At 54.3% G+C, this 13,039-nt stretch overlaps 1 protein-coding gene across 1 annotated transcript in view; it reads right to left on the reverse strand.

Annotated features, from left to right (window-relative positions):
* Positions 1-5,341: 5,341 nt before the first annotated feature.
* Positions 5,342-13,039, reverse strand: part of MASP1 (mannan binding lectin serine peptidase 1) — a 51,372-nt gene continuing 43,674 nt past the window's right edge. Inside the window, exons 14-16 of the mRNA XM_019532899.1 lie at positions 10,405-10,472; positions 7,652-7,751; positions 5,342-6,075 (exon numbers count right to left, since the gene is read on the reverse strand). Of these exons, the coding sequence (XP_019388444.1) occupies positions 5,885-6,075; positions 7,652-7,751; positions 10,405-10,472 (359 nt within the window). The 3' untranslated portion in view covers positions 5,342-5,884. The remainder of the gene's footprint in view (positions 6,076-7,651; positions 7,752-10,404; positions 10,473-13,039) is intronic.

Genomic DNA, 13,039 nt, shown 5'->3' on the forward strand with positions numbered 1-13,039 from the left:
GCAGGAATAAAAAACCCCCAATGTGGGTGGACAGAAAGGTGGAGGGACAGGTATCCTGCCACCCCAAGACAGTTCTCAGGCCTTTTGCTGCATGCAGCATCCAGCAAGTCAGACCGGATTTAGTAATAGCAGTATCAGGGAGATGTTGGAGCCGTGGTGGTCCAGGATTTATGCAAGGGGCAAGGATTTATAAGGGTGATACCTTTTATTGGATCAACTGCAGATTTGAGATGGAGTTAGACCAGCTGTCAAATGCAAGACATTGTTTATTAGGTCTGAGCACTAACAGCTGGTAGAAGGCAGGGTAGATTTGCACACTATAAACTAACCAAAGTAGATACACAGACATAGCACAAGCTTTTGGGAGCTGAAGCTGACTTCATCGGCTCATAGAAAAAGAGGGTTCTCAGATACTGGGCTCGCTTCATCAGTAAAAGCCATCCCAGTAAGACACGTTTAATAAAACCCAGTTAGTAAAACAGGGCTGACTCAGTTCAGAGGCTACTGAAATCTCATCTGGGCAACCAAAAGGGGGTTTGGAAGAGACCTCAGGAGGTCACATCTACTCCAACCTCCTGCTCCAAGCAGGACCAGCCCCAACTCCATCATCCCAGCCAAGGCTTGGTCCAAACTGATCCCTGGCGGAAGTCCCTTGGCTCCAGTGCCCTCCCGTGATCGCTTGTGGCAAAGATCAGAGATCTGGTGATCAGGAGGAGCCCAGCGCTGGCAGAAGGGAGCTCGCTTGGTCACATCAGACCAAAGAGTCGCTATCTCTCGTTAGCATCGTGATGGTCTTCCTCTCATTGCACACCTGAACTGACGGCTCCTGTGATTTCCAGTGTCCTTGTCTGCTTCCTTTTGGACTCTCCCATAGAGACCATTCACATTGAGCTAAATGCGACTCTAGGCTAAAATCCCTGCTGGACAGGGGTCCACCCAGACCGGCAGGGGCAGACGAAGTCGCCCACAGTCCACCGCAAAGCAGTTGCTAGAGCGACTCCCATTGCTTCAGCCAAAGACCCCGGCTGACTGCTGGCAAAGCCAGTGTCCAATGTGCATTTGCACGACCAGTGAGGACACAGGGCTTTTAATGCACATCTAGCTCTCAGCCTTGGCTTGGCTGACTTGAGCTCACCGCCGGGACAGATACATGCTTACTCTCCCTGTGCCTTAGTTTCCCCGTCTGTGCAGTCAGGACGATGATCCTTCCTTCCTGCTGATTTGGACTCTGAGCTCTGCGGGATTTGGGCTGTCCCTTGTGCTGTGTCCATGCAGCAGCCGGCACGAATGCAGGAATCCCCTATTGCCTCAATGTAATCTCCCCTCAAGGAGTTTCTGCCCGATCCAACCTGTTTGCAGCCACTGATCGGACCATGTCTGCCTCCATAACACCAGTGGAGTGACTCCAGGGTCATAACGCAGCCCTGCGTCTGGCCCTAACAGCTCCCAGCACTCCCCACTTCCAGCCTCCCAGGGAAGGGATCTGGTTTCCTTCCACCCCAAGTGCTTCCTAACCCTGTGTAGCACTTGGGGTGTTAGGAGCATGGGCTGCTCTCTGCACCTCCCAGCAGGCTTCCAGAAGGGGGAAACTGAGGCATGCAGAGCCTGTGTGAGGTATGCACTGCTGCTCCCAGGCAGGGGGATAGTCTTCGTGGCATGGAGCTTTGCAGCTGACCTGTAGTGAGATCAAGAGCCTCCACTATGCTTGAAGCCCAGAAAGCACAGCTCAGGTACGTGTGTGCATGCATATGCAGGTGGCCTTTGCACTCTGCCAGTCCTGGACCTCCCAGCCCCCAGCATGAAGCCCCCTTGGGCCTGTGACAGCAGGCAGAGGGGCTGAGCCCTCGTCCTCCTGCTGCCAACACAAGGGTGGGATAGGAAAGGCACACATAGGGCATAGAGATGTCTGCGGAGATGGGGCAAAATCTTGGCTCAGCTCCTGGGAGTGCCCTGTCCTGGTGTGGGGGAGAGGGGCACACCTCTCCCAATGCTGGGGGTGTACCCCCAGTTGTGAGGGGGTGTGCCCTGCTGGGGGCACCTCTCTTCCTCCTCTCTATGCCCCTGTTTGCGGGGCTGCGTTGCAGCCTCGCCTGCGTGCCCACTCATGCCTTGCCTCATCTCAGTCTGTGCCAGAGCACGCACCATCCCGGTGACCTTCCCCTCGTCCTCTGCTGCAGCCGGACACTGATAAATGACCGCCTTGGCGCCTGTCTCCCAGGGGAACTGGGCTCGTGATGCCGGCGGGTCGGGAGGCGCCAGCAACGGCATGGCTTGTTGTTGCTTCTCCCTTTCTCATTGCCACCGAGCTTTCCAGGTCTGTCCTCTGGGGCGCTGAACACAGCAGGGCCCGCACCCAGGACGGCCTCTTGTCACGAGCAGAGGGAGGCGAGGGCAGGTCGGCTCCATGCCTGGCATGCACAATTTCCCTGCAGAGCTGGGAGGGAGACGCTACCCGCAGCACTAGCTCATCGTCGTTCCTGCTCCATGGCACAAACACCTGGGGGGGAAGGCTGGCTCTAGGTCAGTGGCATTCACCCTGTGGTCCACAGGCCCCTGGGGGGTCCACAGACTATGCCTAAGGGGTCCACGAACGATGACGATCATCAGTCAAAAGTGCGTGAATCCCCCTGCTTACAATTCAAAGGGGGCTGCAGATGAAAAAAAGGTTGAAAGCCGCTTCTCTGGGAGTTACCCCAAACTCTTGGATTGGGGAGCCAGTGCTTTGTTGAGACCAAGACTGCTCAAGGGACAGGAGTTCCCCCTCCCCTGCTGGTGGTTTATTCAGCAGGCAGCACACACTCGTGTACTCACAGATGCACTAGTTACTGTGCAAGTGAGTCTTCGTCACGTGTACAAGTGCCCTTGCTCCCTGTCTTGTTGCTCTGGGAGTTCAGGGTCTTGCTTGGACCTTCAGGGACATCTTCCAGCAGATCAGTACTTTAGTGATGTAGTGATGCAGCAGTCCAATGACCTTTCGTTCCCAAACTTTTTACACCTTTTCTTTTCTGCATATTTGATATTTTTACTCCTCCTCATGCTACTGCAGGCTGCTTACAGCCCAGTTACACAATCAATTTCTTACTCTTGGGCATTTTCCTGAGACTTTCTGTGCATAAAGACACCCAGACCATTGACACCCATGCCTGTGATACCTTTATATCACATGCCTTTCTTATCATATATCCTCTCTCCCCCCATTCTTATCCTCATCCCCATTCTTATCCTCATCGTCATTGACCAGGTTGAGGCACCGACAAAATTTGTAGCTGCTCGTTCAGCTTTAACTGGATAGGCTGTGCAACCCCTTGCTGGAGTGGGCACTGACATTTTATGGTTGCTTAGGGACCCAACCTGGACGCTGTCTTTTCATGAGGAAAGAGGGGAGATTTGCACATGATGGACTAGCCAAAGTAGATCTGCATCTTGCAGCATGTGCTTTTGGGAGCTGAGATGCTGTGCTCACTTTGTCTATAAAAGCTGACCCAGTAAAACATATAGGAAAACCCAGCTGGTGCAGTTGCTCCTACGCCTACCTGTAAACCACCTGGGTGATGACCCCCGGCGTCAGTCTGGAGTATCTCAGTTAGGATCCATGAGGTTGTTTCCACTAGATGCCGGTGTAATGCCGAGGGGATATTCAGGCTTCTGTGGCCTAGTGGCGACACTGGATCCACCCCCAGCTCCAGCCCCTGGTGCCCACCTGGGTGTGGGTCCATGGGCTTTGGAGGCTCATCTGCCTTCAAACATCCCTTAGGCTCCAGGCGTGATGCTTCAGGGGCTGGAGAGTCTTGTTGGACATAGAGGATGCTTGGGGGTCAATGGGACCGATGGGTTTTCCAGGGAGAAGCTGGGCCCAGATAGATCAGGGTCCAGCTTGTGAGTCACAGCTCAGACCTGGGCCCCCAAACCTCAGCCCGACACCCTGGGGTCAAGGGAGAGCTGTACAAAATGACTTCCCCAGAAAGCTGCTCGACTTGGCCATGCTGGTTGGGGATCTCTTGCTCACAGCAATCCCCATCTCACTCCCCTGTTTTTCTCAGGGTCCTTTTCCCCCATGGGGACGTCTTTAGGACAGAGCACCTGGGAGACTTGTCTCCGCAGTGCCTCAAGTAAGTATCCCTGGAGCAAAGAAACTACCAGCTCTGCCTGCCATAGCAGCAGTCCCAGGAGGAGCCAGCCCCTTCTGCCTCACTTTGACTGGAAAGCTGAGTGCCTGGTAGCGGTATTAATTGGAAATCGCTTTATCTGAGGGCTTCCCTGAGGCTGTATGCTCGGGTTCTTCTTCTGCTGAGCCTTCCTTTAAAGGCAGCGCAAAGGGAAAAGCAACTGAGCTGCAAGACTTAATCCAGACCCACATCCAACACCCCGCTTTGACAGGCAGCTCCCACGTCTGATATGTCATTAGCAAGGAGAGAGAAGGCCATTGCTACTGTGGCTTCGGTGCAGGGATTGTAGGCCCGGGAGGATGGTGCAGGCAGCACACACGTATTCCACGTGTGCCACGTTTTCTGCATGTTCTGTGTGTGTGTTTTTTCCCCCTGTGTGTTACCTACTGTGCTTGGCTTGTACCCCAAGCCCAAATTAAGCTGGCTGCCCCAATAACCTTTCACACCAAGCCCATCGAACCAGGAAAAGTGGATTTTCCAGCTGGCAGAGGGTGAAGTCGGGCAGCCATGGCAATGGGGACAGTGTCAAACTCTGGATGGGGGGCATTTCACCTGAGCAGATGGCAGGTCCAGCACTGTGAAATCCCCTTCACCCTGCCTTGAAGCCAGGTGAAGGTTGAAGGTCTCCAGTGACATATTGCATGTCAGTAGGGAAGACACAATTCCCACCCTAGCACAGAAGCCATGTGCTACCCATGTCTCATGTGAGCTCGAGTTTATAGATTGCCTCCCACCGGCTTTGTGCCCAGCAGGGAGTTTCTCCTACCAAGATCCCAGCAGCAGCCAGAGAGCCATGGTCTCAATTTGCAACAGGGGAAGTTGAGGTTAGATATTAGGAAAAAAATTCTCATTGGGAGGGTAGTAAAACACTCCAACAGGTTACCCAGGCAGGTGGTGGAGTCTCTATCCTTGGAGGCTTATAAGATGTGGCTAGACAAAGCCTTGGCTGGGATGACGTAGTTAGGGATGGTCCTGCTTGGAGCAGGGGGTTGGAGCAGGGGGTTGGACTAGATCAACTAAATTCATGAGGCTCAAATGCCGTGGTGTGTACAAATGCCCGATGTGACCTCCTGAGTTTCCTTCCAACCCTCATTTTCTATGATTCTATGATTGTCCCATAAAAGGCAACAACTAGTGGCATCCCAGGAGGAAAGACTTTCATGTTGGGACCTCCCTTTGCATAGCACAGATTGGCATTTAATTAGAAAAAAACAATTACAAATATATTAATTCATGAATCAATGATAAATGAAACCCCTTTCCTTTGCAGTCCTGGCTTGGCTTCAATGATAGGTGTTATCTGCAACACTTCCTCACCCCAGAGGGTCTGCAAACCCTCCCCTCCCACCCCCTGTCATCATGGTGATTGCATTGTTATTTTACCCTGAGGTTTCCTGGGCCAGGCCAAGCTGTCAGTCCAGAGGCCTGGTGCCTGGAAGCCTGGATTCTCCCTGAGGGACATGGCTTGGGGCTGGGCAGAGTCCAACTGAGATCTGTGCAGGGATCCAGCCCCGGCTTTCCTCCCCTCCATGCCATGAATGAGTTCTCAGACCCAGGCAGGAGAGGTCTTTCGGACCCTGAAAGATCTCCCCTGCCTGGGTCCGAGAGAGGAAGGCTGGGGCTTTTAGCAGAGGCAGTTGGCACGGCTCATTCCTGCTTTGTTGGCAGCACCCCAGGTGGTCCCCACCTCCGCAGGGGCCATGGGGAGCAGGGAGGATTCAGTACTCCACTCCCGTGACCTCCTTAATCCAGGCCAAGCTTCGCAGCATGCTGGAGTAGACGCCGTAGCGATCGGTCTGCCCGCAGCCTTCGCCCCAGGACACGGTGCCGAGCAGCTGCCAGTGGTGGTGCTGGTGGCTGAAGGTGACCATGGGTCCCCCGGAGTCCCCGCTGCAAGCGTCTTTTCCTCCTGCATGCAAAAGAGACCAGGGCGGTTTCTCCAGCTTATGCGTGGGGCCTCCCCTGCGTTCTCTGGTAGCCTTGGGTCTGGCTGAGGATCTGCTCCCTTCCCTCCTATGCTGGCCTCCAAGACGCCACCGGCCCCCCTGAAAGGTCCACTGGTATTCCCCACCTCCCAGCCAATAAATCCCATCCCATCCCCTCCCAGCTCCCTCTTCCCTCCTGGCCGTATCAACACCCCCTGTCCTGCTGGCTCCAAACCCCTTTCATAGGACAGGAGCTCCTGTTGCCTGTATGCTGAGGAAGTCGAGAGGCCAAGGTCTCCCCACCAAATCACTGCTTCACACCTTCTCCCACCGCACAAGAAGTGCCTGAGCTACCAAGAATGGATGATAACAGGCCACAGGTCCAAGCCAGGGGGCGAGGGCACTGGCAGGGGAGTAACTGTTGACTAAATGCTCAGACGATCCTAGGAAGAGCGTCAGGCCACGTGCTACAGAGGAAGGCAGCTCCCTGCCATGCCAGTCTGACCATTTCCTTAGTCTTTTCCATTTCTGACTTGATTTCTCAGCTTTCCCTCGGGCTGTCGTTCCTTCCAAGAGCCCCCAGCAGGTCCGGTTGAAGAGACCACCAAAATATCCTTTGTTTCTTCCATATTGTCTGGGCCGTCGTGCCTGCCACAAGACTTGAACCCTCTGGAGAACCTGCAAGGCATTTTGCACCGTGGCTGCCGAAGGGGTGGGTCCTCCTGCTTCAATGGGGAGTGCAGGGCAGTGTCGTCTGGCTGGAAGGGGTCTTGGAGCCCATTTCCCAGGGTCTGGGATTTCCTGGTTGCCCCTTGCACTTCTTGTCAGGGGTGGTTAAGCCTCCCCCAAAGGCACTGGGCATTGGCTGCAGCCCAGGAAGGGGATGGGGACTGGGCTGTGACAATGCTCTTGCTGGAGCCCCAAACCAGAGGGTCCTAGCTAGAGGGTTTGGCCCCTCTGCTCAGGGTCAGACCAATGCTACATTTGGGGTCAGGAAGAAATTTCACCCTATGGTCAGATTGGTATGTGGGGGTGTTGCCTTCCCCTGTAGCAGGGGCACGGCCTCTACCTGGGATCTCTTGAGCATATATTAACAACCTGGTATCGAAGTTGGACCTTGGCTGCCGTGGTCCCCCAGCTTTACCTGTGGCAGGTTCAGGTGTGAGATCTGTGTTATGTCAGGGTTGATGGTAATTTTACTAAGTGGTTAGATGACGGATTTGTGTAGGATGGTTTGGCCAAGGCTGATCCTGCCTCAGTCCAGGGATTGGATTAGATGTGACCTCTGGAGCTCCCTTCCAGCCCCACTTCTCAATTTTTAATATGATCCCTGCTCCCTTCCAGGGTGCTAGATTGCTACCAGCTCAGAGGTCAGGCACAGGATTGCATTTCACTGAGGAAATTCCCAGTCCTATTAGTATGAGGAGCTGGGAAGGAGAGGCAGGACTTAGCGTCCCCCCCTGGGGCCTGGATTTCTTACAAATGGCTCTAGCTGAGACTCTGCTGGGGAGCACAGGAGAAGATGCTTGCAACCAGGTTTGCTGGGAAGGAAGATTTTACCGTCTTTCTCTCCAGCACAGATCATATCATCCGTCACCTTCCTGTTCAGCTTGGCATAGGTTTCTTTGCACAGCTGGTGGTCCGTTAGCGGGATCTCTATCTGCAACACAAGAGGCTTCTGGTTTGCAAATCATCCTGGCTCAGGGGGCTTGCTCCAGCCCCCCACTGCATGCGCTGTGGTCTATCAGGCTGCATGCTGGCCTGGGGGATATCGGGGACTGGTTTCAGGTGGGACCTTGCAAGGTTAATGCATGAGTCTGCATTACTGGGACTAAAACCCCGCTGTCCCAACCAGCATGGCACCACCCTCATGTGCCCTTGCTGCCATTGGAGGGTGATACAGCACCACGTTGAGGTGGCATGGGGCTTGTTATGGTAAATGGGTCAGTTTGCCTGTATGCAGGAGGCCTGATGGAGAGTTTCCCCATCTCTCTGCATGTATTGAAGGCTCCTTCATCATCTCCAACTGGATGGGGGTGGGAGTGGGAGTTCCTGCAGTGCCCTTGGAGGTGTGCTGCAGCTCCCAGGCGCATGCTTGATGGATCAAGGGGAGGTGAGATGTAGCTCACCTGGAAGGTCACTGCCAGCCTGAGGCTACCCCAGCAGGACTGGGATGGGACCCAAGGGTGCCTTGGCAGAGGCAATGGCCATGGAAAGGTCAGCCTTTCATGGCATCTCCCTGTCTTTGAATGCCCACCACCTCTGCCACCCACTTGTCCACTGGCCTCACAGGCAGCTCTGCCCCTTCTTCCATGAATTCCCCAGGACACTCTCTGGGGCTCCTTTAAAGTCCAGCCTACTGTGATGCCTACAAGAGGCTGGCCATCAGACACGGGTCAGGCTGGGAGGGGCAGTAGATGCATGCTTATTTTTCAGTCCTACTCCCAAATCCAACTGATGTAAAACTCACATGTTCACATAGATGCACATACATACATGCGTGCTCACACACACAAATATACCTATAGATATGCAAACACACACATCCCCATATATACCTATAGATATATGCCCCATACACACATCCCCATGTATACCTATGAACACACAGGGATGCACACACATAAGTATGTGCACACACACACCTAACCCTATCTACCCCCACACATAAGCACACAGATAAGCAGGATCTTTGGGGCTGGAACTGCTCCTGGATGAGTATGGGCAGCGTCCCGTGCTCCCTGGGGCCTTACCATAAGTCAAAAAAAAAAACTATTTATGCTTGTTGCTCTGGTCTGGGCCCGTGAGATCTCACGCTTCACGTTAAGGTTTACAAGAGGAGGGGGGCATCTCCCTCCAGGGGTCTAGTCCAGCCTGACTCTAAGGCAAAGAAACCAGCCACATGGAAGCAACCCCTGGGAAGTGCTTGTGGGGTTAATGGAGCCTGTTTCCATTTCCTTGGTGTCATGATGTGCTCACATACGGCTTGTGATCAAGCAACGCAAAGCAAAGCAAAGCAATGCAACCCCATCTGGATTTCAATGGCATAGTGGGTGTTAAAAATCATACATTATTTCTGCGTCTTTGTAGAGAGTGACGAGGACGTAGGACCCCACACATGCTTATACAGCTCACTTGTGATATGTCAGTGCAGCCTAGGCCATGCGGTTGCTCATGCAGCCGACACTAGCCTGGACTATGGGGGGGTTGAGACGTTTCAGTGCTGTGCTGTGATAAGGTGAGAGGTGAGACTCCAATACAGAGCTGTAATATGGCCAGATATACCAGAGCAATGGTTGTAGCACTGCGTGTGCAATTGCAGGGGAAGGGAAACTCCCAAAGCATTAAAAGTCTTTGTCGGTGAATGGTGTGAGAGGGGGGCTTTCAACCTGCCCCCATTGTCTCGCTTCTGGCTGGCGGTCTAGGGGTAGGAGCTGTGCACTTTGTGCTGGACATTTGACCTCTTTCACCTTTTGGACCTTTCTGACACCATTGTAGTCTCTCTGGGAGCCTGTACACGCGACAACCTGATGCACTTGAAGCCCCAAACGCCTCCTAGCTGGGTCAGTCAATTGAGCAAAGTGCCCGTGTTTGCCCATGGATCGATCACTGCCCACGGGCTCATCGATTTTCAGGTGGGCTCTCACCGGTTGCCAGCACCGCACAGACCTTTTTTGGGAAGCAACTCCTGATTGTTTGCCTAAGAGGTGTGTTTGTTCCCGGCCAAAGTCCTTGGGGATGTTTGCATCTGGCAGTACAAACAAGCAGCTGACCAGCTCTGCCGTCTCTTTAGGCAGGCGTTTGTCTCGGCAGGGCGTGAGAGATGTGCAAGCGTTGACTCTGCAAGTGTGAATTTTCAGTTGCTTTCTACCGAATCTACCGATGCCAATGCACATTTAGTTTTACCTTAACTGACAATCTATATATCCTTTGCTCACCCACCTGATAGAGCTCATTCCCACCCTTGTCACAAGCCCTTTATTTGGGGATGCCCTGGGCAAACCTAACGCGTGGCACTGTGCAAGATGCCGTTGATCCTGACCTTGCACGGATGCTAGCACTAGCCACGGTGCCTGTCACATACCCCACACATACAGCACACAGCATTTCTCAACCCGCAGCCACGCACAGACAATCATTCTCCCATTGCTGCTTGGAAAAGGGCCTTCTCCTCATCCTGCACGTGGGGCAACAGGCCTAGAGCGGGGAAGTGACACGCCAGAGGACACGCAGGGAGACCTGCCTCTCTGTCCGAAATGCTGCACTGAGTTGGGGCCTCTAGATTAAATAGGAATAGTAAAAGCCTGTATCACCTCCATCAAGGCGTCAGGCAGCCGCTGCAGGAACTGCTTCCCCCATCCGCTGACAATGACGATGGTGCCTGGCAGCAAGAAGGAAAGAAAGGAGTTTGCTTGGCCCCGGATCCCCGGCGCCTTTCTACGCAAGGCTGCAAGAGGCTGTGCTGGTCCCTGGACCCTCCTAAAGGCCTGTGTCAATCCGTCTGCATGGCAAAGCCTTTCTAAGTGATTCTCCCCCTTTATTTGGCACTGGGGAGGCCACATCTGGAGTCCTGTGACCAGTTGTGGGCCCCCCACTACAGAAAGGATGTGGACACGTTGGAAAAAGTCCAGCAGAGGGCAATGAAAACGGTTGTGGGGCTGGGGGACAGGACTGGTGAGGAGAGGCTGAGGGAAATGGGCTGATTTTGAATGCGGAAGAAAAGACGCGGGGGGAGGGGGGACTAAATAGCAGCTTCACCTCCCTGCAGGGGGGCTGCAAAGAGGCTGGAGCTGGACTGGTCTCAGTGGGGGCAGACGACAGGACAAGGGGCAATGGGCTGCAGTTGCAGCAAGGGTTGTTTAAGTTGGATATTAGGAAAAACTCTGTCATGAGGAGGGTAGTAAAGCCCTGGAACAGGCTGCCCAGAGAGGTGATGAGATCTCCATCCTTGGAGGTGTTGAAGATCCGGGTAGACAAATCCCTGGCTGGGATGATGTAGTTGGGGCTGGTCCTGCTTGGAGCAGGGCTTGGACTAGACGTGACCCCCTGAGGTCTCTTCCCACCCTCATTGTCTGTGATTTTATGACTCTATCCCAACCCTGTGCTACCAGCAGCTGCGCGGAGCCCAGCTCCTTTTCATGCCCAGCTGGCTCCTGTCTCAAGGACCAACACAGGCATTCTTGCCTTATCCACTCTCCGCTGCCAGCTCATAGCTCCTTCTTCCCAGTTTGGCTGCTCTGAGCATCCCGAGTGGGGCAAACACCCAGGAACACGGACAGGACCGGGAAGAGAGGGACTTGCGAGGCTGGGCTGGGAGATGTGAGCTTTACGCCCTCAGAGGTACCAGGAGGCCGGTTCTCCAGGAGCCCCAGCACTGATGGGGCAGCTTGGGGAGTGGCCGGTTGGCCAAGTTCATGCATGATTTGCTGGGAAGAGCAGCTGATCAGCCTTTTTCACTGCAAATGGGGCTACTCCCTCCCTTCCTCAGTCCTCACCTCCATCAGGAAAAAACTTCTTCACTGTCAGAGCAGCAAAGCAGTGGAAGAGATGCCAGGGAAGGTGTGGGTTCACCGTCACTGGAGGAGTTCAAGACGAGGTTGGACAGGATTTGGTGTAGTGATGCCTATTTTCTACTATAGGTATTTCCTAGGTTTTGGGGCCTTGCTCGTTGCCCCAGCCCTCCCTTCCCGCTATATGTGTCAGGGTGTTTTTAAGCCTTTCTCATAGGTATTGGATGTTGGCTGCATCCCAGTCTGGGGATGGGGACTGGGATGTGCCAGTGCTCCTGTTGGGACCAAAGCTAGCCATTCCCGGCTAGGTCTTGTCCCTCCACGCAGGGTTGGCCCGACAGCAGATTTGGGGTCAGGAAGGTATTTCCCCCCATGGTCAGATTGGTATGGACTGGTGTGGGGTGGGAGAAGCTGGCCTTCCTGTGCAGCAGGGCAACGGCCTCTGCTTGGGATCTCTTGAGCATTTATTAACCACCCTTTACAGAAGCAGGATGTCGGCGGCTGTGGTTCCCCTGCTTTCCCTGTGGCAGGCTCAGGTGTGATGTCTTGTTTAAGTGGGGATAGCAATTTTACAATGAGTTTAGACGCTGGGATGATTTGCACAGGGCTGATCCTGCCTCGGGTGGGGGGTGGACTAGATGGGACCTCTGGAGCTCCCTTCCAGGCCCACTTCTCTATGAGCTGATGATCCCCTGGGCCTCCATCCCCTGGCAGGTTCCTGACTTCCTACTGCCGGTTTGGACCCACCCCTCCTGGCCTCAGCTGGATTACCTATGGCCCTGATCCTGTAGATTGCCTGTGCCCTGATTGTACAGCCTGGTTGTGCAAGACGCTGAGCTATAGGAGGCAGGAGTTGCAGCAGCACTGTCCAGAGGGACAAGGACCCACAGGGACGGGATACCCGGAGAGTGAGAAACTTGAGGGTTGGTGCACTCAAACAGCTCCTCTCATCCTCTTATCCCTGCTCAGCCCAGTGCAAGACTGGCCCTGGCGAGGTGTTGGCTTGCACTTTCTCCAGTCCCGTGCAAGGTGCTTTGTGTGCCGGGCCCTCCATGGAGCATCCAGCACTTCCCTTCACACCCTAACCGTGCAGCTCTCTCGGTTAGGAGGAGGTTCAGGATGTCCCATCTGCTTCTTCAACTCTCTGTGTCCCATATGAGCTCTCCTCCTAGCCTCCCGAGCACCCTGTATCAGTGGCACTCCACCTTTTGCTGACATTGGCTGGATGAAGGGCTTGAGGGCAGTCCACGGGCTGGATTGGGCTCGGTGAGCCAATTGCTGCCAAATTTTTGGACCTCAGAGGACTCTGTGAACTGGATGTGGCCTTCAGGCTGGGGGTTGAGCTCCTCTGCCCTCCAAGGGGTCTTTCCTGCCCTTGCAGATGGCTCCCTTCTCCCTCCTGCATCTGTGTCCGACCAGGGAATGCAACCCGGGCTCA

The sequence above is a fragment of the Crocodylus porosus genome, unplaced genomic scaffold, assembly GCF_001723895.1.
Source record: "Crocodylus porosus isolate Cpor-Errol unplaced genomic scaffold, CroPor_comp1, whole genome shotgun sequence".
Taxonomy (NCBI): domain Eukaryota; kingdom Metazoa; phylum Chordata; order Crocodylia; family Crocodylidae; genus Crocodylus; species Crocodylus porosus.